Consider the following 26,134-nt stretch of genomic DNA (forward strand, 5'->3'; position numbering starts at 1 on the left):
ACGCCACCTGAGGAGCTGGCCCAAGACTTTTACCCTTGTAAAATTCAAGAGGACAGAAGTGACGGGAAAACCAGCTTCTAGCCAACTTGACAGAAGAATATCAAAGGGTGCAAAAAGGTATACAACATGTCTCACCTGTCCCCAATCTCCTGATTTCCACTTCGGACATCTGCCCCCTCTGCATTTCTTTTGCACATTGGGCTTAGCAAGGTGCTTGCAATAATCGTCTTCTATATGCCTCCCTTCCTTTGTCAAACAGTACACAGTGCGGTGCTTTTGGCCCCTTCCACAGGAGACAGAACACTGTAAATATAAAGTAACAACACATCAGCTCTCACGCAGGGCCAGCTATGCGGTTCCACATGGGCCATGACTACACAGGGCATTTTTGTTTCATCTGGACCGAAAAGCACATCCCCAGGCTCCCGGCAGCTCACACAAAGTTCAGAGGGGATACGGAGGGGCAGAACATAACCTGGAACTGGAAATGTTCCCATTTGTACTTCATATCTCATGTTTGTGGTCAAAGCCCCCCGAATGCCAATATCAAATTGAAGGAAGAAGCTGGCATTCAGCAGGGACAATGGGCTTTGGGGCTAGATTTCCTGGCACTGCTCCTGTGGTTTCAAAGGAGCAGAGTCATCTTATGGGGATCAAGGTGGGAGCCCTCAGTATCTGCTCAGTACTTGAAAGGGACCATTTCCATTTACCTTGGTAAAAAAGGGGGTCAAATGTTGGTAAAACAGGAGAGTAAAGGGTGATATACACCTTCAGAGAGGGAAGTAACGGCACAGAGGACAAGGCAGAGGAGCAAAATGCAATCTTTCCATGCTTGTTTTACCCTGTACCACTGTAGACTGATTTACTTTTTTTTTTTTTTTCTTCTGAACAAAGACTGAAACCAGGACATGCTCATCCTGAAGATTTATGCATTTTGAAAACAACTCAGAAGAAGGCAGAGCCTGGAGAATCAAAGCAGAAAGGAAACCAGCAGGTATGTTAGCTGCAAGCTTTGTAGTGAAGCAACGAATTTCAACCTCCCTCTGCAGGTTCACTGAACTTTTTCAAATGTGACCATTTCTGGCATGCAAACCCCAAGCAACTTCACTTTGATTTCAGATTAGTCTCCTCCAAAAGATTTAGGAATCAAAGGGGTCTGGAATCACGACAAGAATTTAATATGACAGTTTCTTGTAGAACAAGCCTCTTACTCAGCATGATGCACCCAGAGACTCAGTTTCAATTTCTTCATTACACGTTATGCAACTCATTACGTACTGTATCACAGGCATCTTGGCTCAATCCTTGAGCACAAACACACTGCTCCAACCATCTCTCCATATAAAATGCTCTGCTTCCTTTACAGAAAGGAGCAAACACACAGAGATAAAGCTTCCTCCTTCTTTTTGAAGCTACTCCATCAGTATATTTGCTAAGAAATAAATTACAGCCCAAGCTCTTCCCTGCCTATGAATACGTTTGAAACCTAACAAACTACAGATTATATATGTAGCAGTTCTGGAAAATCCATTAGACCAGAAATTGGCACTTGCATTGACAGCCATGATTATTTTAAATTACAGCACTACTTCCAAATCGCTCAGCCCCCATTGTGTTAAGAGGTATACAAAGAAACAGTGAGAGAGCAGTAACTTGCTCCAAAATGAAAAAGTTCAGGCAAACGTGGAGAGAAAGGGATGCAACTCATAAGATCAGATGTTGCTGCTTAAAAGCTTACGTAAAAGCTTTACACACAAAAGCAATGCCCTGAAAAAGGCAGTTTTCCTGTTGTAAGACCACTACCAGAGGTAGCCAACGTCCCTTGAGGTCAATGGGATTTCAGGGCCCTTTAGGAGGTCAGGGCAGATCTAGCTGTGTAAGATGGGTGCCCCAGATGACACTGGTGGCACAGCCTGTCCCCAAGCCCTCATCCCCACATGCCCCGTGCTGGTGTACGTGGTGGTGGGGCTGAGATCTCCTCAGCCCAGCCGCTATTTCACAATTGGCCAAGAAACCCGAAGACCAACATTCAACCCTGCACTGGAAAACAGAGGAAATGCTGTCCCTTTGTTCCAAAATAAGACTTTCACAAATCATTGAGTTTCATAAACTTCACTTTTTTTTTTTTTTTTTTTTTTTTTTAGTATCAATAGGAAAAAAAGATCGAGTTACTGTTATTCTACTTTTATAAGCCTTCAAATCTCATCAGGAGTTCATTTTTTCATTCTTTCAACATCTCTCCTCAGGCAATGAGCATCAGCAACGAGAAAAAAACATCAAGTCCTAACAAACTAAGTTATAAACTTCTAATACGTCCACTCCTTTAGTGTCTTTGGGCTAAATGCCAACAGCGGTACTTCAGCAAAAATTCAAGTGCTCCTCAGCGCTCTCTGTGCAGGTCGACACCACTTTAAGGTGACAGTGAAAACTAAAGCATAAATTCACACACTTGGTCAGGGCCCTGTTTTGTCCCACATCCCGAGCCAGTAAAGCAAAGTGCATGCTTTCTCTAATTTAAAAAACACATTGGGCCTGGTACTTATTGTAAAGGAAGAGTAACATCGTTTTATAACACACGTACGTTTCTGGGGACTTGAAGTTGTTTGATAAACATTTAATCTTGCAAATAATATGGTACCAGTAATTTCCAAAATTGCTACCCCCTTCTACAAATTGCTTACCTTTGGTGTGGAGCCAGATTCTGACATTTATCTTGGCATCTGATGCCATAACATGGCAGGGCTACAGGCACATGTTGGTGCACTTTGAGGCTGAGACATAATCAGACTAATTTTGTTAATACTTGAATGTAATTCTCAAGATGCTGCAATTAATCATTTCTATGTTTGCCTTTAATGTACATTAAAGTTAGGCAGCTGTACGTTTTTAGATCTAAGACATCCATTTGGTTTCACGCACATTTGAGTTATGATCTCATTTGCTCTGACAGACAATAGAGGCTGAACGATCTGATGTAACCAAGAATTAGAGACCAACAATTCCTCTGCAAAGGGCCCACCTTGTAATTGCCTTCTAATTCTTCTCAGCTATTTCCAGCTTTTATTTGGCACGTAGATTGTAGGCATATGCGAGCCACATGCACAAAATAATTCAACAGTGCTTAATCTCACTGCCGCGTGACTGAGGGGAGCAATGCACCTAGCTACTGCGGTCCCCTCATCAGTTACTTCTGACCCTGGAGGAACTTTGCATTTCATTAGCAGGGCTCTTTTCATCGCTGGAAACGCTTACAATATCTATCAGTAACAATGCCACGGTGAGGTAAGCGTTGACCTTGCCTTCTTTAAACATTTGAAAAGCACAGACAAAAACACTCCTCTCACCGACTCCTTTCGTTCTTTCTTTCTTTCCTTCCCCCCCTCCCTGTGGAGAATACTTCAAAGTGCTGGGGGTGGACGGGTGGCTGGCTGTGGAACAGCAGCCTCATCCAGGGCTCTTTGAAGCCAACAGCAAGGCTCCTACTGCTTTCAGTTCCCTCTGGATCCAGCCCTGAAGGTGCAGCCAAGGTACTGTATTGACTTTGTTCACTGACCAGCTCCCTAGATTCGGGGATCACTTGCTCTCAGACATGCCCATGGCCAACCTGCCTCTGCCAAAGTGCTTGGAAACATCACTCTGAAATGCTGTCTCCAGCCTGAGGCAGAGGCACGGCAACAAATATCAGCACCCCTGATATCTGGGCCTGCGAGGGCAGCTATCCTCTCCCTGGTGTGCAGGATGGTCCAAAAACAACGCGTGGTGGTGGTGATTAACGCGGCACATAAAATAACAGAGAAGGGCTATTTCAAAAAACAAGCCACAGCAATTGCGGTAAGGACGCTAGTAAACATTCCTCTTGCAATCATCTTTATTATCTCCTTAAAACGACCGCAGTCACACCTGGTGCTTTACATGGAAAATAAGAATAAAAGGTCCCTCCTTACAGCATTAGGATCAAAGCTTTTGAGCACAGATTTAGGGGAATTATGCTTATTGGCATGTTCACAAAACTGATCACGCAAGTACGGTGGATTGGCATGCTGCTGATTTCTTCAAATAAATACACTGCTTAGTTTAAATAAATGCAACAAAAACAGTTTAAATAAATACAAGAAAAATATTTCCGTACCAACTGTTTCCAGAAAGGTCAGAACATGATGCTAAATCTCTCCTGCAATGCATTGCTCTGTTCCAGCACACGCTTGTATTTTTGTTTCCACAGAAATTTGTTTTCTGTTTCAGAGTTCAGGAACGATGAAGATTTTGCTACTTTACCAAATACGTGCGCATTGCTTTATACTAATCCTCACTGCATTTCCTACTCAGCCTTCCTGGAAGATGAGGGTACACCTCGTTGAGTAAGGCCTTTCTAGAATAAGGCGGCTGCTACCTGATTCACTGGGTTAGGAGCAGGGGAAGAAAAACAAGAGGGAAACAAACAACAAAAAAACAAAACAGAATATACACCGCACCCAAAATGCTCTTAAAAATTTGTACAGTTTCTGGCTGGCTGGGCCCAGGTTCTGATCCTGTGCCAAGGCTGTGCTGCTGAGAGCATCGCCAGCCCCCAGCACCAAGGAGCAGAGAAGCTCTGCTCTCATTAACTTTGTGCACCAAATTTCCACCCAAACACAGGGCAGAAATGCGAGTAAGTCAAGAATCTGGGTAAATTCTCCACCAAAAATGGAAACTTTCAGAAAATGCTGCCAGACTGCTTTTCCAGGCCCTGTGCATCAATGAACGATTTGGGAGGTATTTGAGATAATGAATGCAAGCTGTGGTGATCACCAAATGAATTCCCCAAGATAGGTATGCTCAGATAGCTCAGGAAGGGCAGTGGTGGGGACTGAGAAGAATTAGACTAAAACGTCTTTATCAGATTCTGCCAGGAGCAACTTTTCAGAGGAAATTAAAATCAATCCTTGTAGATTTAGATTTCCACGCATTAAGGATTATATGGAAAGTGAGTGCTCGTAAGTAAGCCCTCATTCATCCTTTCCAACAGTCTGAGCTGAAACATGTGCTAGATGAAATAAAACAGAAAAAACACCGAGTCCTACAGCACTGCTTCATGCTCTTACATCCCATCTGCATTAGGAGCTGTGCTCCTGGATGTCAGCACACTTCTCCCACTGCCAGCAGAGTCCGACCATGCACCCTCACAGTGACATTTCAGCACCCTATTGGTGTTCATCAGCCTCCTGCTACAACTTATGCTGCTGCTACCAGGTTCTGGAAACTTTGGCACAGCCCCGTGACATCTGTACCTCTAAAGTCTCTCGAGCACAAAGGACATCAGAAGAGACACCACCAAGACAAGCCTGGATTGTTCCTAGCCAGCTGACTCCTTACTGAAAGTCTTAAAATGCCTGAGCCTTTGTGTTATCCAGCACCAGAGGCTCCATGGCATGCAAACCAACTCAATTAGCTTCAAAGCAACAAGGCATTTTAGCAGGTAACTCCTTAGGCGTTGGTGGGACAAGCACCAGGGTGCTGCTCCATGTCACGTATTCTCCCGTGGCTGCAGCACTTTAGGAGCTGTTTAGGAAATAGTTGCTCCCAGTTTTGCCCTAGAGTCTGGGAGAACCTTAAGCAATGTCCAACCCGTGCTGGCTCCCCAGAGAACTGTGAGGAATGAAGAAAAGGCAATGCTTAAGGATAACACTTATGGGTAACACTTAAGGGTAACGCTTAAAACTGAACATCCTGAGCACTTAAATCACTAAAATAATTTCTCCAAGTTGCAGAACCTCACAGGATATATTGGAAACAGGTACCCGCAGAAGCTGCATGAATCTCCCTTCTACAGCACCCATCTGCTAGGTAGCACCTTGTCCCCCTCCTTCTCCCACTCACATTGTTACATCCCTACAGAGACTGCCAGGTGCAGAAATCAGCAGGGCTGTGAGAGCCCGCTTTAAAAGCTGCGTCCCTGCCCCACTCCAGGCTTTTTAACTTAAACAGCAAACAAGCAAAAACCACCAAATAGAGTCTGCAGGAGGACTGACTTGAGGAGAGACTTTTCCTCAAATTAGGAGGAAATGTGTGAGCTACCCGAGGAAGCCTGCATAATGGGATGTGGAAGGGGCTGATGGAGCCTATTTTCCATGCTGTGCCACTTTTAAAAAAGTAGCAATTGAAGCAGCAAGCAGCCTCGGCTAACTGACACCTCGTTTTTTCAGTGAGCAGTTTTATTATAATACCGCTTAGAAGTGCCATTCAGGGATAGGATTTCTCAGTGTTGGATGGAGAGAAACACAACATAAAGAGTTCCTCAAAGAATGCCAGCCCCATTTCACAGGTGTGCATCACACTGGGTGCCTGTAGGAGCAAGGGGCTGCTTCTTACTCCCCAATTTTATAAAGAAAAATCTTGCCTTAATGCACCAGCGATCAAACACTTTGTCAGCCTGCATAGTCTTGGGCATCAGGCAGATTTTCCTGCGTGCTGCTGGCTCACCCGCCTTCCTGTGAGCTAGTAAAAATTAAAACATGAATAGAGCGTTAAGTGCCTTTGGAGCAAGATTAACTGCATTGTTTTTCCTTAATGACTGCACAAATCTGTCACCATGAAAGTTAGAAACACAGTCAATATCTTTATGCTTAATATCCCTCATCATCACACATTCTTGCTTCTAAATGCTACAATCCCTAGGATCTGAGCGACAGCAATTATTGCAGTTTGGGGTATGCAGTGGGAACCTGGCACATGGACAAGAACACAGGCAGACTTCCCAGCTCCCAGCCCAGGGACCTGCGGGAAGTTGCTGAACTTCACAGCTCATCTTTGGAAGTGTTTCTGCTCGGACGTGTCTGCTGCAGTCTGACAGATTGCAATCACTGCACAGAAAGTGCTTTGGGAGACAAATGTTCCCCGAAATTGCCATTTATCATTTGTTTCTCCTGTGTGTGAGTGTGTGCATGCGTGTGTACAGTAGGTCTGCCCACAGCCACGGAGGGGCCATCCATGACCCGGAGACCGAAGCCACTCCTCTCTGATCAGCAATCCCCAAACCTTTTGGTCAAGCTCAGGCCAGCTGTGCATGGCCTGGAAAATAACCACCTCACTGAGAAAATGTGTAAGAGGGGAAGTGTAAAAGGCAGCCAGGGAGGCACACAAAATGCAGCCTTCCCCTCCATGGGGTCCTGCAGCCCCCTGCTCAAGGGGCATCGTGTAACATCCCAAGGGGAGCCATGGGCAGGGGCAGAGGAGGGACCTGCTCACTCCGGGAGGAGAAAGGTGAATATTTTCAGCAGGTTAGGACAGAGGCATGGATTGGACTATTTGTAGGGTAGGAAACATCAGGGATTACTGATGTAGTTGGGAAAGACACTGGGAAGAGATGCAGCACCTGGGGGTGTGGGGAAGCGAAGAGGTTCAAGCCACAAGGAATTACCCTTCTTGAGGCCCCTGGTGCAGCGAGCTTCTGCCGCTGGCAGCGACAACAGGAGAGGCTTACGAAGAACAAATGAGCTGGCTTTTTCTGCAGCTCGTACCCTGGCATTTAACCTTAGCCTTCAAACCCTGGACGTGGGGGGTTTGAGCGACCACTGCTACCTCGTCATTTTAGTTCTCCGTCAGCCTAAGAGATGTGAAATTTAACCACCAGACCAGATCCCACCAGGTGCAAAGACAAAGCATGGGGATTGCAACAGCAGAGAGCTGCTGCAGGAGGTAACCCTGTGAGGTATTGATGCAGCAAAGCACCTAAGCACATGCCCAGAGCACCACAGTGGGGTCCCCACCTAAGGCATAATGGGTGGGCTTTGGTGCTTATAGTCCTGCTCACACAGCATGGCACAACGGGGCAGCAGAACTGAGCCTACACAGCTCTCATCTTTTAAGGAGAAGAGGCAGCAAAAGACCAGTGGTGATAACAGGCAAACAGCAAGAATGGAATGGAAAATCAAGGGCAGGGCAGGAGGAAGGCAGCAGGCACGGCTCTGCCCCTCTAGCAGTGTTGGGGCTGGGTGAAGCTGGATAGATGGCACACAGTACTGCAGGGCTGAGGCGGGTCTGGTTTGCTTGTTTTTAAACAAAGCAAAGAGGTCTGCACTGTCAAAGGCCTTTTTCTGACGGGGGAGCCAAAGCAGACAACTTTTTGCCTTTTATCAGCTCACCAAAGAGCTGTCCCTGCAGTCAGGAGGTCTGCCTGACCCCAGAGAGGAGACAGACAGGGAGACAGCAGCTTTGGTGGGCCGGCCTGAGCAAACAGCTCTGAGATGGAGACAGATTGCTAAAGATATCCATAGGCTACAAAGTCCTTATTTTGGTTTGTATCAGCTTTATTAAATCTGCACTGCATCTATTTCTACATGTTTTTCCAAAGACGTGCAAGCCACACACAGAGCATCCCTCTGCCTGGGTTACGGGTGTTGGGACCTTCTGTGCAGCCCTCCTCTGCTGCATTTGTCCTTCTCCCCAAGGCTCCCAGGGGTAGGATTGTTATTATTTGTTTTCTGACAATCCCTGGCACTACACAGAAATACAGGCTCGCAGCCTCAGAGCCTGAACCAACATCGTATGAATGAAGGAGAGGAAGAGCAATGTGAAGCGCTGGCTGACTGCAGAGTTCAGCGTGCCCATCACTTCATTTTCAAGGATGGCTTTGTTATTGCAAAAACATGTGTAAAGGATCATGCCGCAGCTCAGTAATGCTGCTGTCACAGCAAATTCATCTTCTGCAGAAGAGAGGAGGAGAACAGCAGAGCTATATACACTTACAACCCAATCTGCCCCTGGTTATCACTTGTGCCTTAGCAAGAGCTGACACACTGCCTGCTAAGAATGTTATCAGAACAACGACAGGGAGAATATTGCTGTTGAACAGCCTATTTTCAGCAAGCTTCACAGGGAGGGCATCTTGTAAACAACGGGTTGGGGTTTTGAGAGAATTAAATACAAATAACCCAAACTTTGCATCATCACCCGTTTTCAGATTGAAATTCCTGCGTGCCAGGCAGCCCTTGTGCTCCCACGTGTCCAGAGAGACTTTGCCATTACCTGCAGCCCTGCACACAGCCAAGGAGCCCTGCAAAGCCACCAGCACCACCAGCTTCCAGTGCTGGCTAATAGGCTACAGCATCTGAACCCCAAACTGCATTCCCATTGACAGTAACAGGGTTTGGATTCTAGCCAATTCACATTCTAATTATTTCATTACAAGCTTCCAGTTCTTCACCATTTGATCAAAAGATCTGCCAAAAATCATGATAACCAGCATTTCTGCCTGTTTGATAAGAGCCAGGAAGCACACAGCACAGCTTCCCAGGCTCCACAAGCTACCCAACCACTGCATTAGCAGCTCCAACTCTTGATACCAAAGAGCGATAAGTACTCAGCCGAGCAGATTACCTTTAAAATTATAAGACTCTTTAGGAAGTAAGCCACCCACCCATTGTCCGCAGGTCAAATTCAAATAATTACTATCCCACCACAATGAGGTCCAAAGGACTGACCCGCCTGACCCAGGGCAGAGTGCTGTGAGATATAATTGTGTTTCCTTATCTGTGTCTGCTTCCTAACGTGGAAAGACTGAGAAGCCCATGACAAGGGAATTTGGCGTTACTCACAAGTTGTATCAGGATACAGTGCACGTTAGCGTAAACTCTCCAGCACCAAAATTTCACAGAGGTTATGGCAAGGAGCAGATTTGCTCTGAGAGGAGTGGGTTTAGATTTGTATTTTAAGGGAAGACACAAATAACACTCCATGAGCATCTCCCTCATTCTGGAGAACATGGCGAGATTTCCTCTCGTTATTCAAGAGCATGTATAGACATCTGTGTTTGCATCATGAGGCATTCAGAGGAGAAAAAAGAGTCTCTGTATCCTGGTGACAGTCTCTGCACGTTTTCTAAAGCATCGTTTTAATAAAAAAGTCAGGTCTATCACACGGCTTACAGTTCTGCAGTGTTTAAATACATGTTCTTAAGTAAGCAAGGAAATAAAAGTATCACCTCCCCTCAGTCCTCTTTGAAAGTACATCATAATAACAAGGCATCTCACCAGTCTCCTATTATAAAATTATCATTTCCATACAGAATTTGTTTATTCATTTAATAATCTTTATAAACCTGGATTTAACCAGCCAGATAAAATCGTTTGTTTACTGTATAAAACTGCAGTGGAATTTTGCCTAAGGACTGAGGGTTGGACTCTTCAGATTCTCTTGGCTTTCATTTGTACGTATTTTATAGCACTTATTTCATTCCAACTTGTGTGAAGCTAAGCCAATCAGATGCTTGCAAGAAATGAGTTTAACCAAACTTCACGATTTGTACACTTTTAACTGTTTTTTTTTTTTTTTTTTTTTTAAATTATTAAGAATGACAGTTTCTGTTGGAGAACAAAGCAAGTAAACCATTTCAGAAAATTTAGTAAAAGTTACCAAAAACTAAGTATATGATCTTAATTTAGCAAGACTCAAGAAATCATTATACAAAATCATTTATGATTACATTCTACTTGTCTTTAATTTTTTCACTGTTCAACATTAACATTAAACATTGTAAATGTATGCAATATTTATATAAAATTAAATAACAATATTGGAAAAATAAATACACTTTTACATAAATACATAAATCCATACTGCTGAAAAGTTTCAGCTAATACTATACTCTTGTTTCAAAAGTGACCAAAAAAATATGGTAGTGACACTCCATCCAAACAGATGAAGTACATACAGCTACAGAATGATGTTTGCAACCGATGACAGAGCTAAAGCAAATCAGGTGCTTCCACACTAATGAAAAAATTTGGACGTTGCTACCTACAGTAGTAGCACGAGGTAGACATACACATAGAGCATTTTGCAGGAGGGACACGATGCCCTGTTGACCCCATAGATAAAATGCAGTCCTCAAACAGCTCTGGGGTCCATCAGAGCCAAATGACACTTGGGTAGCAAGACCTGAAAATCCAAGTCACTTCATGGCAGTGACTGGAGCTGGGCTCGGCAGCCCCTGCACTGGGAAGGGGAGCGAGGGGGTGCTGAGCACCAGGGTCCACATCCCCGAGGGGAGACGGGAGGAGATGCTGCGGGAAGGATGCCCCTGCCCCGACATCCCAGCTCTTCCCAGGAGACCGAGCGAGGGACAACCCACCAAGGTTAATGCAGGCAAGAGATTTAGTAGAGGCAAAGGAATTTTTTTCTGGTTAAAAAAAAAAAAAAAAAAAAAAAAAAAGCAGAACAGCCAAATACAGGACTGCATCCTGCATTAGGAATGCACCCTGCATTTTAAGCCGAGGAGCAGATGCAGCCCTCCAGCCGTGAAGAGGCTGAACGCTGAGTGACACCAAAACGCAACACAACTCTGTCCACACCTGTGGTTCTTGCAAACGTCCCAGCATGGGTAACAAAGGCTCGCAGCACTTCTCAGCTGGTAATGCTGCCAGAGAGCTGCTGCACAGGTTGCTAGTTCTGCTTAGCTCGCCTCGCTCATTTGTAGCACCAACTATCAGCGTACAAGTGATATGTTAGCACCTCAAATGAAACATTTCATATCACTGTCCCTTGTACTGGTGAAGCACCGTATGAACACTAGTCCAGCAGTTTTATGGCTATTGCATATCACTGAGGTATGAGAAAAATATTGAGAAACGTTACTGAAGGCATCCGCATTACTGAAGCATCCACAGAAACTAGTGAGGTTATGTTCTAGCAAGACGGCTCATCAATCAAACCATGACAAGTAAGGAAGTCCGATACATTATAAGAGAAAAAAGGCCTCTTTGTAAAGTGCTTTTGAGTCAAATTATCTTTTTTCTTCCTTTTTTAAAAAATCTTCTTGAAAAGCTGTTATTGCAAAACACCCACTAAAAGTCGACATCTGTTTGAAGGCCCCTCCAAAACGGGCAGGTCCATGGTTTCCAGCACACCAGAGGTGCCCCATGTGGCACTTGCACTGGCACAGGGGCTGCTGCTCTGGGCAGGGAGAATTTCAAAGCCGCAGGACTCAAAACAACATCTTAGATCCTGACTCAGGATCTAAAGCCACTGCAAGAGCATCTCTGTAGAGGAATCCCAGCCAGACAAACTCTCCAGCAGCAGAGAGATGCGTGAGGATAGCTTACAGGTGCCTCTGCGCAGTGCATCACACGTGTTTTATATGGGAATAGAAATACAGCAGGGGTGTGGATGCACACGTTTCTATGTAAGTGTGCATGGGACAGCTAGGGACATGCACATGCATCTCTACACACTTGTACCTGCAAGGAAGCTGATGCCATTTAGGACAATTTTAACCCTGTCAGTTTGTGTTTGGCAGAGAACAGGCAACTTGTAAACCAGTAGGCATACGGTGCAGTGTTGCCATTGAATGTCAGCACAATTTAACTTCGATGCAAAGGTACTGCTTAAATGCCAGGTTTAAATCCGTATGCAAAGGACTCCGTGAGAACCAAGACTCATAATGCACAGCACTTGCACGGTGTAGCAAAATGGACGAAGTTGACTACTTAGCAGAAAGTGCCTTTTAAATTAAAGGACTTGAGCTCCCCTAATGTAAGCCCTTCCTGAACAGGTGTTATTCTGAATATATCATCAATAATCCTCTTTAAGTGCAGTTTTAAGACATGAAGCATTAGCACCTTAGTTTGAAGCAAATTAAATTGGTTGTTATGGGATATCCACAAAACGGTTCACAAAGAGAAAGAGTTTATGGCCGTACCGAGCTCCAAGGACCAGCGCTCCAGGCGGCATCTCTAGGACAGTCGTGCACATTGCACTGCTCTCTGTCCGGTGGCTTGTCAAGGATTTCGCAGCTCAGATCCGTAAACCTTTCTCCGTTGGGGCGCTGACACACCACGAGCCGCGTTCTTGTCCCTCCCCCACATGGCTTTGTGCACTGGAAGTCAGCAGAGGACAGAGGATCACCACCTGGGCACCCACAGCTCTCTCGAGCCCCCAGGGTTGTTTCTGTTCCCACCTCACCCTCTCCAGCCACGTCCCCCCCAAGCAGATGAGGCATCAGCTTCTCTCTCCCCAAAGCCATTCACGCTGCTCCACAATGAAATTTCCAGACCCAGCAGGATTATCTGAGGTTAGCATCTCCAATTGCTCATCTTGGATGAGTTCTCAGAACAGAGCAGTGTTTTTATTACAAAGAAAGGCCTTTGGTTGAACTAGACATATCTCAAAAAAACAGAAACCTCAATTTTTGTTTCCAGGCAAAAGCAAATTCTACAAATGTTTCCCATGACAAATGGAATCAAAACCACCACCAAGCAGTTGCTAGGGTTCACTCGTTTATCAGAGGCTGCCTTTCATGCTCCAATATTTCTAATTTCTAACTGTGATTTCCCCCTCCTACCCCATTTCTCAACCACCCCCTAGCAGAACCCTTCCCTGCGCAGGGAGGACAGGATTAATGGTGCACTCACCTCTCCCCAGTTGCCGTAAGCCCACTGAGGACAGGGGCCGGACTCGCACGATCTCTGCTCCATGGGTTTGGTTTTCTCATCGCAGTTATTCGCGGTGTATCCGTTTTCATCCTGGCACACCACGACCCGCCGCTGGAACCCCCCCGCACATGTGCTAGAACACTGCAAGACACAATTGCCCATAGCTTTTCTGAGTCCAGGAATAATTGAGCACTCCCTGCTCCTTCCCAGCACACCACACCATGGGAATGCACAGCTAGAAATGTAATACAGCTAACAGGCATTATTAACTTCAAAACTCTGCTATTACTAATAGCAGTGCAATGACTTAGGTGCTGACTAGGCAAAGAAAATAAACACAAGCCTGGTTTTGAGCAGGTGAGTAATCCCCCCTGCCTTTAACACAGTGTTTAATATCACATTCGTGCTTAATTCCCTTTAGAGATTTCCATGATAAAGTGCTTCAAACTGGCTGGGGGGGGGGCAAGGAGCTGGCATTAAGGCTCTGTTGTACTTTGGCAGCAGCTCTGCACAGCTGTAAATGCCCCAGAAGGCAGCCAAGAAACAGAGGCTGGCTTTTGCCTTATGGAAAATGATGCTATCTGCACACAGAGCCTGGGCAATGTGTGCTGTGAGGGGAGGAGAAGCGGTGCCTTCACCCTGCTGCAGCACTGGGGGGAGCGAGCAGGGAGCAGCATGCAAGGAGAGGGGTCCCTCTTTTTCCCTGCATGGTGATGTTAATAATAATAGTCATAAATAATAATAAGCCTGAATTAGCCCTTGAAAAATAAATGGAAATAAGAAAATCCTGGCACTTACAGCACCCCAGGGACCGATTCTCCACTGATTGCCTCCCGGTATATGTGCACGGTTTCGGTTGGGGCTGCCTCCGGGGTGCAGTTTCAGGCGATGATCCGGATAGAGGAAAGGGTGGATGGGCCTGCCGTAGTCGTGGCTGTTTGGATGACAAGGAGACATGGAGCAGTCTTGCTCGGTGGCAGGGAGGTCGTCTGGATCACACTCACTCCTGTCCACCAGCTGGTCACTGTAATTGATGCAGATCACTTGTCGCGTTGCCTTACCTTGACCACAAGTCACCGAGCACTGCATTACAGTGGGAAAAGGAGACACAGTCACATTTCCAGCTTTGAACACCAGACCGACCGCTATCACTAACAAAGAACAGCTGAAAACCTTCATCTCCCCACTTTATAAAGGGCCGAGAGCAACAGATTAATGAAGTCTATTTCCAGCAGCCAGGCCTACAAGGCTCTCCTGTGAGAGGCAGCGATGCTTACAGAGCTCCACTCCAAGGCTTTCCACTGCCCGCACGGTGTCACGGTGCACATTTCTGTGGCTGATGGCTTCGGCAGGTGGAAACAAGCAGACTCGTCGGCCACCGAGCCCTGGTCATCCCGACAGCTGACATATCTCATCCGCGTCCCTTTCCCACACGTTGCGGAGCACTAGGGAAGAGCAACAAGCACTCCACTAGAAAGCTTCCTGTTATATGCCACAAGGGCTTTGGAACAAAAAGCCAGTCAAATGCACTTAAAAATATCACAGCGTCTACTGTAAAATAATCCTGAAAGTATTACGACACACGCTTACCGGTGTCCAGGATCCAAATCTCCACTGAGTCCTGTGAACGCCTGATACGGATCTCTTGGCTTCAGGACTGTTTGGATGGGGAGGACATGCTGCGATCTCACAGTCCTGTAAGGGAAACACAGGAGGGAAATAAAGCAAGCGATGAAGAATTTGCGGATGTTTCAGTTAAACCACCTTTTCTTCAGTGCTTTCTCCCTGTATGTTCTTGCTGAATGAGCAAAATTTGGAATCAGTGCCCCTAAAGGCTTCATATGCAGCACCTCAGTGGACTTTTAAGTTATTAAAAACTCTAAAATTGGGATCCTCATGACTAAGTGCCATCTTCATGCATTAAAAACTGATGCTTTGAGGCAAGAGATGAAAGTTCATTAAAAGAGCTCTGGTATGAAGGCATATCTACAAAGCAGCACCATTGTCTCCCTTCAAAAATCCCAAACTCTTTGTTCAGTGCAAGACCTGTAACCTTTTTAACAAAGGTTATGTTGTTGAGCTGATTGCAACCCTCTGGTTCCCCATAGCCCACCAGGCTGCCTGTAGCCACGTCCTGATCTTCTCCACACACTAAAAGAGCGAGGGTTTGGGGAAGGAAATGTCATGTTCAGCCTCGTTACGCTGCCTCGCAGGGGGCTCCAGTCTTTTCTGGCCCTCCTGGGAGGTTTGGCAACAGAAGTAATGGACAGCCAGGACTTGACACCACGAGCCTACAAGTACTCAGTGCCAAACAGGAAATTAAAGTTGATCTCCACTACAAGAGAGAGATCACCCGGCCCTTGACAAATGGCCTAAGTCGTTTCCGCATTGCTAAGATTTTACTTGTGCTGGAGATGTGTGCGCCAAACGGTCCCATGTAACTGATGCCAGGTGGCACAGGAACAGCAGGATTTACCTGGGTGTCTGTTGGCCTGGTTGCAGCATTGCACTCGTTATCATCCACCACTGACACGTAGGTGCCCACGACACACTTCACCGCTCTCATCTGGTAGCCTTGGCCACAGGTCACTGTGCACTGGGAGAGGGCAGACAGGAGAAGTGCTGGGTCTGAGTAGCTACTTTGGTTAGACAGCTTTAATCAGCCCAGCCTGTGTTTAAGCACGTTGCACGAGCAGCAAAAATAAAACCCAGCTTTTATTTTTTAAAACCTTCTTTTAAAACCTTCTGCTTTCTCTCTACAAGTTTCAGCTTTAAATTAGGTCAAAGTTTTAATTTACTGTGCCCATCAGAGCCTCACACACTTCACTTACTGTCCTCTGGAATGAAGGTGTGAGCGTTTAAATGATTTGCTCTTCTGCACACAATAAATCACAGTCTGGTAGAAGCTGCACCATATCCTTCTTTAAAACTGGTTGTTGAGCCCCACAGTAGCACAAATAGCTAATGAATATTTTTGCTGATGGGCAATAAGTCTGGCTGGGACAATTGGCTTTGCTGTTGTTTTTTTTTTGTTTGTTTTTAAGTCAAAAGTTACCAGCTTTGTGGAAAAGAAGATGCCAGAACACTCCAGGAGAAATGAGCAACTTGCATTTGAACAGAAAAAAAAATCTGTTTTAATAACTCCCCTCAGAAACTGGAAAACATTAAAAGCAACAACCACTACTCAGTGGGAGAAGCTTTTTTTTTTTTTTTTGGTGAAAAATTAGGCCACGTATTTGTGTGCCTAGATATGGACTTAGAAGTGTAACCTTAGCAACCCTTTTTTGAAAATCATGACCAATTCAGTATGACACAGATCAAATTTAGCACAATGGGCAGGTGTTATTACTGCTGCCCCCAAGCAAATGGAGGGTGTGCACATTTGTGTGTGCAAATCCATTCACACAGCTATCACCAGGATAAATCCTTTGTGGAGGTACCTGGCCCCAGGGCCCCACTTGCCACGCCGCACACTCCTGCTGCTGGCACGTTTGCACTGACTCCGGCTTCGTTTCAGGGTCACAAAACCTGTCGTTTAACCGATCTTCTCCAAACTGGCACCAGGTCTGGCGATGCTTGTGCCCTTTCCCACAGGTGACCAGGCACTGCGAGGAGGAAAACATGAGCTCAGGTGGTGCCCAGGCAGCACCTCCCTGGAGCTTGAAAACAGACCCGAAATCATCACTTGAACACGGCTGGAAATATGGCTCTAGCCAAAAACCACGTGTGCTGGAAAACACACGAGTGTATTGCAGTGACACGGGGCTTCTTGGGCGCAGGGAGAACACAGTCGTGTGGGGAACTGCACCAAGGACAGTGCCAGTCCATGGAGGCTTTTCATTTACACTAAACTCAACAAGTGGCTAAATCCTGGTATAAGACTGATTTAAAAATTTCTCAAAATCAAGGTCCACATACCATACCCTGGCATAACGCAGCCTCGTGGCTATTTTCATCGTTTTTTTTTTTTTTCCAAACAATAGTTCTTCCAATGTGCCAAATGACATGGAGAAAAGCACAGCAAATGTGAGTGCCAAGCAGGATGGCCAGAAAGAGACAGAGACAACAATGCTTTCCCCCCTGCCAAGGCAGATACAACCTGGCTCCAGGGATGACTACATCTTCCAGCAGCTCCCAGCAGCTGTGAGATGTAGGGCAAAGCTGCAGCACTGCCCTCTGGGGCTTCGGTAGAACACAACAGTGTGCCAAAGGCTTGTAAAAGCAAAGCATACTTGCTCGCTACTGAGCATGCATGATAAAGCTGTGTGTGAGTGCCTCTTCCAGCATCTCTTCCACTGCCACAGCACTCATCCCAGCAGACAGGTATTTTGTGGAGAACAATGGTCAGTTAACAGTCTCCATTTCCACTTAATTTCTTTCATTATTTCTTAAAACGATACATTCATAAAAATGAGAGCTATTTGGCCACAAAGGTGATGAGCAGCCTTTGAAGACTACTTCCTACATCGCCAGTCCTGCTGCAGGGAAAGCTTATTAAGGTACGGCTTTGTTGCATTATGAAGGACACCAGCTGCAGTGAAAGCAGCAACGGTAATAAAAGGCAGGGAGAGAGCTGAGAAAGATATTAATAGGGTGAAATCCTTCCCTGCAGTGGCAGCCAGAGCAGATAGGGTACGGCACTCAGGCAATGCACACAACACAACAGGGACGAGCAGAAGAAGAGGAGATGTCTCTCTGCTGGCAGCAGTCCACTGATGTGAGCCCGCCATCCCTTACCTCGGACCAGTCGCCAGTTTTCCACTGGGGGCACAAGAAGTCGCTGCAGCGCTGCACCGTCAGCTTCTCCTGCTGGCTGCACTTGCTGTCGTCCAGGACGTCGTTGTAGGTGTTGACACACATGGCCCGCCGCCTCCGCGTGCCCCCGCCACAGCTCTTGGAGCACTGCAAAGAGGAGGCACTAAGCAAGCACGCTCCGCCGCCCTGTCACGGGCTGGGAGCCCGCTCATCTCCTCCTTTCTTGCAGTCAGGACTACAAAGACACCGCAGAAAACCTCCACAAGAACAATTTGTACTCCAAGTAACAGGCTATTACTTTATATATTCCTTTAAAAAATCCAATCTCGCTAAGCTTAATAAAATCTTGCAGCAATGGGTTTCACAAATTCATCTCAGGTTATAACCCCATTATTACTTTTACAAGTGTTGCCTTTCAGTTCCCCCCGATGGCTGATGCTTGTTCTCATTTTACAAGAGATTAATTCCCTCTCCCCAGCCCGCCCTCCTTCCCCGTGCTCTCCCTGGAAAGCTCTGGGCTCGTGATTCTCTCCGTGCTGTGTCTGCACTCAGGGATATCCGTGCCCAGCTTCCTGCTGAAAAGGGTAAAGGGGACAAATTTCAAAAGTCCTCTGCTGACGGCAACACAGCCTCCATTAATCGCAGTGGAAAATAAGAAGCATTGGGCTCACTCGCACTGCAGAAACATCAGTGAGAGCAGAATGGCTGTGGACAACTTTCACAGCCGTCTGTAAAGCAAATCAGCCCCGAGCGAGGAGGCGAGGGAGGCAGGCCTTACCTCGGTCCAGGCGGAGTACCGCCACCCTCCCACGTTACAATCTCCCGTGCACTTCTCCCTCGTGCTCGGCTTGGGCTGGCTGTTGCAGAAGCGGTCATCGACCTTCTCCGTCTTCCCCTCCAGCCTGTTGTACTTGGAGCAGTAGATCTCCAGGGTGCGGTACCCCAGCCCGCACTGCGCCGTGCACTCACTCCTCCTCGCGATGTGCCACCTGAGCCAGGGAAAGCAGCTGTCAGCCCCCACACCACAAAAACCCGCGAGGGGAGAAGAAAGGCATTCTTAAATGGGAAGTTTTGACTCTTCCCAATGCTCTGTGGTCTCCAAGCACTCCAGAAATATTAGGCAATGACTCCTGGCATTACTTCTTGGAGGGAAGGGAAGGTCCCCAGCTTCTCCTTATAGGAAGGAAGCCATGCTGTGGTCCCGTGGGGAGGGAGTGCATGGCCAAGCACAGAGCTTTGACAGCTTTCTGCCCCACATTGCAATGCAGGAGAGCCACCTCAGCCCCTAAAAACCAGAAGCTGAAAAACACAGCATCGGAAAGTGACCCGAACAGGCTTGAAAGGTGTGAAAAGTCAATGCATGTGGCGTGAGGCCTTCATGAAAGCTTCAGCTCCCTGAAGTGCAAGCATGTGACTGCCACAAGGCACACAAGGCCCAGAGGTGCCGGTGGGGATTTGGGGTACTCCCCCCACCCAGGAGGGACACCCAGCCTGTGCCTGCTTCCCAGGATGGGCAGCATGGGGAACTCCTGAGGACCCAGATGGGAGGTTTTGGGGAAGCAAAGCCCCTGCTTCACTGACTGGGTCAGTGGGGCATGTTAGCACCCAGCACTTGGCAGGGGCAGCTCCCGGGGAAGGTGGCGGTGACATCCCCTGTGGGGCCTGGGGACCTCTGGCCACTACAGCAGCCTGTGCAGGCACACAGCCCCATTCCTAAGCCCAGAGAGCAACCGCTGCAAAGCCAGGAGAAGAATAAGATCAAGGGGATTTAGAGTCAATAGCAATCACAGGAGCCCTCGCATCCCTGCCCGCTTTTCAAACTTGGGCATTTCCCCTTCTCAAGTTTCCAACCTGTCGCAATGGCAACAGCTGTTACCGCGACAACCCAGCCTGCAGCAGCTCCGCAGCCGGCTTTTTTCACCCCAGATTTAACAAAGCAAGAGAAACCCCTCAGAAAACTCGGCAATGCAAACTGCAACGCCAGCAGCCGCTTAATGCCACCATATTTAAGCTCCCGAAAGGAAAACAGATTGCCGCTTAAAGAAAAATGGGTTGCGATGATTTAGGCCACACTCCATCGATTCCAGCTCACCAGGAGTTGTCTGGGGACAGCCTCAAACCCACTCCACACTTAAGCTCACTCCTCACTTGAGGCAAAAAATACAAACCTTAGTGACCCTTTTGCTTTGAGCACAATTTTTCTTTGCAGGCTGCTTGCAGAACAGCACTGAGCATTTTCTCATCTAAACAGATGCAAATTTCAAGCACTATGCTGCACAATGAGATTTTTCAACATTACGTGATTGTTTAAAAATGTATTCTATAGTTAACACTAATTTAATTCAACATGAGAAACCTGCAAATGTAGAAAAGTGCCTCCCAAAACACAGCTGGTGGGCATCGACCCTTCTTGGTTGAGAGGGAGGCAACTGTTAATCCTTTTTTCTGGTTGTTTTTTAAAACCTAAGACAGGCTGCTGAGAAAAGGGATTAAGGCCAGAGGTGAAAGGAGAGAGGAGTAAACAATAAATATATGATGTAATGTATATACATGAGTGAGTAGAGTGCACCTTAATTCACACTCCGTGCCACAAGGCTCAGTTATCGGGTCAGGCTGGGGAATTCGATCACATCTTTGGTCTGACACCGTGAGCTGGTCTGACTCTCTTGTACACACAGGTTTCCTTTTTCTTTCTCCTACACATGAAAAAAGAAACAAGCATGTTGTTTGAGACATAGGATAGCCATCAAATCAGTTGTTCCTCTATCTCCTTTGATAGCAGTATTTAAGAGACATTTAGTTATGCTTTTAAAATCTCCTTCAGAAACAGAAGGAACAGGGGCAGGAGAGCTGCAGCGTGCTGCACTGCATTTAGCACAATTTGCATACATAGCTGGGAACTGCTGGGTGATAGACCCAAACCAGACACCCATGCCTTCTGCACCCTTAGGCAATGCACAACCTTTTCAGTGCTCCAGCTGCCTCATCTGCAAACCAGGCTGCAGGACTTACCTAGCTCAGAGGGGGCAGTGAGGTTTCCCTGCTTTGCAACTGAAAAACAGCAGCAACGCAGCGCTATACCTTGCAAGCTGGTACGGGGCACCACAAGCAACCAACTGCTGTGGCCAGGGAAACGCTCAAGCCCATAATATGAAGATCTCCAAGGAAGCAAATGGAGAAGGATTTATAAAGGCTGCTGAGATCCCAGATGAACCCACTGCATCTTCTTTAAAGCCTTCCCAAGCACCTACCTTGGCAGAGCTTACTGCAGGGCTGCCAGGGGCCATAGGCATTCCAGTAAAACTGCTGAGGTTTGTCTTCTATGGGGATATTAAAAGTGTAACGAACGTCAGGATTGTACAAATTGCCCACTGATAAAACCTGAGAGGAAAAAGGGATAAAGCAGAGTAAACTAACAGACTTCACCGCCTACTGTTTTCAGTCCAATAATGCTCGGCAGACTTTTCCACACGCACAACATATACTTCACCTGAAGTGTTATCTCTTGCTCAATCCGATCTGTAGAATTAATCCTTTCAACAGTATTATCCGATCCGCTGTATTCGATCACAGCATTCCCAACTTTGATTTCCCTTTTAAACATACTGACGACAAAGTCTCCATTTAATATAAAGTCTCCTTGACTGTTAGATAAGGCTGCATAGGTGCAAAAAACAAGAACTAAAGACGCAGAATTAACTCAGAGGTACATAATAACGTGGGTCATGTGCTCTCAGTGCTCCCTTCCACTGGATTTGGAGGAAAAGTCAACTGGCACCCTTAAACAGAAGGGACGTAAAGAGAGCAGCAGAGGTCTTACAGACATCATGCCTACTCCTTTTTTCACTGGAAACCTCATTAAAATGAAGGCTGAATGCCTGAAGGTGTTCCTAAACAGCTCACCCATAACCTAGGGTGAAGAGACACCGAACAGGCATGCCAAGCAGGCTGCTGTGGGCTGTCTGGATCCCAAGTGTAACGCAGAAACAGTTCTGCCCAAACCTTTTCGTTTGTCGTGCAGATAGGGTGACTTTCACATTGCTTCCAGGTGTGTTCTTAAGGTAAATTTCTGTGCCCTAATTGCCTAAACTTCATTTTCCAGTGGATAATTACCACGGAGTTTGGTCAGCATCTCCCTCCCTCCTCCCCTCTTACTTTTTTATTATTCCAAATCTTAAGGTATGTGAAAGCACCGAAGGCTTAAAGCCTAAATGCTTTATAAAAGGAACAGTTTCCTGAAAACAGCAGTCTGCTGCACAACTTCACACTAATGCGATTATGTAGCTAATTTCCTAAGTTAGTTTCCCCACCATTTCACCCATCACAGCTACATTACTACAAAGCCTCTGTACTGAAAAAATCCAAACTTAACACCAAAACACCAAAGGGAAGGTTTTTACACCAAATGAGGAGAGATAATGAAGCAAAACACTGCTTGGTTGCTAACAATCGTAGATGGAGAAAAACTTAGAAAGCAGACTCTATACTTAACCAAATTCCATGCTTTGGAGGCTTTAATGTCATTAGGCAGTGGTAAAACTCATTAAAAGATTCCTTCCCATTTACTGTATCTTCCCCCAACAGTAGGTACGCGTCTTGGACTTGATGACAACATCAAATTCCTCCTAAATTGTTAAGCAACTACAGGGTTCACGGTACTGAGGGCCCAAGATTTCACACTCAGTGAGCTGCAAAATAAGTGGACACATGCACGCTTCTCATTTGCTTCTCTTCAGGCCTAATATGAAGAGATGCTTTCCCAGCAATATTAAAGCAACATTAAAGAAGATTTGAGTTCATTGCTTCCCAAGAAGATTAAGGGCCCTCCAAGAAGAGTTGAGAAGTTCTTTGGGGCTCCTTCTGGGGTGAGCCGCTCTGAATAGGCACCACATGGGGACGATTGCTTTTCTAGAAAAGAGGAATGATGAAACATCTCTCTCTCCCCCAGGACAGAACGCTATCACCCCTCAGTGGGGTTTTCTGATGTGCATCCGTGCTGCCCCATTTTGGTGCATTGCTGTGAAAGCAAAGACTGTGCAAGGACAGTCTGGGAACTGGTGGGGCAGTTTCTGCCTACATAAGGGGTCTGGAAACATGGATAGCCTTTCAGAGTGACAGCCAAAACTACACCATGGTCTCCTCTACCTGCTTTCCAAGTTACACAAAGAAGGGAGCTTCTTCATCCCCCAGCCTTTGCTGAGAACCCCCAGTCCCATTCCTAGTGCACCCAGTTACATAGAGTGCTTAGGCTAAGCTCCACATTTTGGGAAAAGGTGCCAACAACTCATGGATATTGCTGTCCCTTCATCCTCTCTTCAGTCTGTGGGAGTTGTGTGTCCCTGCTATTGAAAGACACAGCTCGCTCCCTCTGTGCTGGTGCTGCTCTGCCCTGCTCCTCGCTCCCCTTGGGTCAAAGACGCTCCTCTCTGCACACCCCTTTCCCAAAGTACACATGGAAATCACCACAAAACAGCAGCACCAGCCTGTTTTGCTGAGCTGTCTTTGCAAAACAAGGCGCAACGAACTCAAAGATCTAATAAATAAGTGACCCCGAGTGCCTGGTGCCAGGCACGGGGTGTGCAGAGGAGGGGACACAGAGCCAGAGCAGCCAGCCTCCCCAACAGGCTGCCAGCAGGCTCTAAGGGACACGGGCAGGACTTGCTGGCAAACCCATTCTGCTGTCAGCAGGGATACAGTCAGCCACAACGTGTTGTTTCCTCTACTGAGCCCAAGAAGATCATGCTACAGATTACTGCCTGGCATGGTGAAAAAAACAAACACATGGCCATGTTAAAAGCTATGTGCATGCAGCAGACTGGTCTAACATAGTACTGCAAGCATTCTTCATTTGGCTCTAGAGACGTGCCCACAGGTTTAGAGAAATCACTCTCTATGAATAGCCAACTGCCACAGGCCAAGGTATTGTTAGGTCTAAATCAAATCAACTTACTATACAATATTGGCTGGCGGGGACAAGAAAGGCTCAGACTAAGTGAAATCAGAATTATTCTGATACTGCAATAGAAGATACTTTCTACCCACATCTTTCTAGGTATGTCACATTTACTGCTCAGCCAAGGCATGGTGACAGCAGAGGAGCATTAATTGGCAATTAAGACTCCATCAGAAGTCCCAAGTCTGGCTGCTCCCCAGCTTTGTGCCTCTGCTGTCACCCCACAGCCTGGGCTCAATCGTCCTTCCTAGCCCCAGAGATCCTGCAAGGGGATGCTTCCTATCACCTGAGAGCCTCCCCGACATTGCTGCAAGGATGGCAAAACCAAAGAGCAGGATGAGGCTGAATGTACTTGGCTGACATACAAGATATATTCTTGAAAAGAAAACCTCCTTTAAATTAGTTCTTCATCTCCCTCGCAGAGAGCAGCCAGCAGATATATCAACACAACCAGAAAACAGAGCCAAACTCGGGACTGAAACTCACTGCAACTCACCCAGATAGTTGTCATCCTCTGGTTTCCCTGAGTAACTGTGCTGACGCACATCAATATTTGTTGCACCAGCTGGGATGCGGACCACAACGTTATAGCCTAGAACAGATTTAACACAAAGTCTATTACACAGGCATTTCATTTGCTTTTTATGGGGGGAAGGGAGCTGAGTGAAATTACCTCACATTACACAACCCAATACTCTTCATTTAGGGATAGCGTAAATAGATATAAACTGGAATTTGCTATAGCTAGAAGGATTTCGCATTTTCCATCGGTGTTTTTGTAGATTAAGTGTGGTAATGGCTTTTATAGACCCGCATTTTTCATGATAAACTTTTTAGCAACAGATTCTTACCATAATGCACCGTGTTAAATGTGCCCGCAACAGTTTTGCATGAAGAATTATCCCCACCACAAACACCACATTTATCTCTTCTCGCTTTTGAATTCAGCACATGATCACATCCAGCTTGCTTTAAGAGAAAAAAAAAATTGAAAAACGAGATTGAGCAAACGCAGACTGGAACAGCATTTACAAACCTCCAAATTAAGCCCCACAAAAGCTTTGTGTGGAGAAGGCTGCCGCGGGACAAATTGCTTTGCTTCCCCACGTTTCTGTGCTGATTTACAGCGCGGCCATCCCACGCTGGTTACAAACAAAAAGCAAGACTCGGGAGCACCGTTTGCACCCGGCAGTGCCTTAGCTGGAGGAAACTTTTTGCAATTCGTCTTTCCCATAGAGAAAAGCGCACCCCCAACGCACAAAATGGAGACCATCATTGCAAAGGGAAGGGAAGATCATTACCCGGCAGAGGCCCTGCACACAGATGTCATTGGTGTCGGGACCACAGGGCGTCCCGTCGATGACGCGGTCCCGCAGCTGGTAATACGCCGTGTTCCCCGCCACGCGGCAAAACAGCTTGCAGCGATCCTTCATCAGGACTGGGGAGGGAGGAAGACCAGGAGAACATGACCCGCTTGCCATCACCCCGACGGGCCACCCGGAGGAAGGAGCCCGGCCCCTGCCACTTACTGCCGCTGTATTTGGGCACCCAGCGCACGTTGGTGGGCAGCCCGTTGATGTTGAAGTGCTTCCCGTCGAAGTCAGCGCACTGCTCGTCCCGGAAATCCTTCTTCAGCTTCGAGCAGGGCTCGGTGTTGCAGGACTTAAATTTCATTCGGCGCCCCACGCAGTATTTCCCACCATTTTTAGGCCTGCAGGAAAAAAGGAAAGAGAAGCTGGTTGCACCGTCCCATCAGGGCTGCCTTTACCGGTGCCTCCTGCATTGCTTTCACCTCTCCTCCTGGCCTCCTGCCTCTGACCTCCACCCCACCAAGCTTCTGCATGTGGGATGCGGTGCAGCAGGGAGGTTTTGTCTTATTAAAAGCCAAAACAAAACATGGAAGTGATGCTAAAAAGGGATGGAAAAAGGGAGTGTTTGCCCTCCACAGCTGTAGTAAGAGAGGAGAGGAAGTGCAGCATTTTCTTCCCCAGCTGGAGATTAAGCTTCATGCTGAAGGATC

The 26,134-nt window shown here is 46.8% G+C and overlaps 1 protein-coding gene across 3 annotated transcripts in view; it reads right to left on the reverse strand.

Annotated features, from left to right (window-relative positions):
- The window catches only part of ADAMTS9 (ADAM metallopeptidase with thrombospondin type 1 motif 9), a 75,563-nt gene that overhangs the window by 21,440 nt on the left and 27,989 nt on the right, over positions 1-26,134 (reverse strand). For 2 of the 3 annotated variants that reach the window (XM_032193888.1, XM_032193890.1), the window contains exons 13-29: positions 25,644-25,825; positions 25,416-25,552; positions 24,966-25,083; positions 24,611-24,706; positions 21,652-21,818; positions 21,413-21,542; positions 20,731-20,857; positions 18,940-19,150; positions 18,144-18,308; positions 16,847-17,011; positions 15,883-16,002; positions 14,997-15,101; positions 14,684-14,851; positions 14,205-14,489; positions 13,386-13,547; positions 12,674-12,850; positions 136-303 (exon numbers count right to left, since the gene is read on the reverse strand). In XM_032193888.1, coding sequence (XP_032049779.1) covers positions 136-303; positions 12,674-12,850; positions 13,386-13,547; positions 14,205-14,489; positions 14,684-14,851; positions 14,997-15,101; positions 15,883-16,002; positions 16,847-17,011; positions 18,144-18,308; positions 18,940-19,150; positions 20,731-20,857; positions 21,413-21,542; positions 21,652-21,818; positions 24,611-24,706; positions 24,966-25,083; positions 25,416-25,552; positions 25,644-25,825 — 2,683 coding nt within the window. The remainder of the gene's footprint in view (positions 1-135; positions 304-12,673; positions 12,851-13,385; positions 13,548-14,204; positions 14,490-14,683; positions 14,852-14,996; positions 15,102-15,882; positions 16,003-16,846; positions 17,012-18,143; positions 18,309-18,939; positions 19,151-20,730; positions 20,858-21,412; positions 21,543-21,651; positions 21,819-24,610; positions 24,707-24,965; positions 25,084-25,415; positions 25,553-25,643; positions 25,826-26,134) is intronic. The other variant, XM_032193889.1, reaches the window with a different exon arrangement.

Source organism: Aythya fuligula, chromosome 10, assembly GCF_009819795.1.
Source record: "Aythya fuligula isolate bAytFul2 chromosome 10, bAytFul2.pri, whole genome shotgun sequence".
Taxonomy (NCBI): Eukaryota; Metazoa; Chordata; class Aves; order Anseriformes; family Anatidae; genus Aythya; species Aythya fuligula.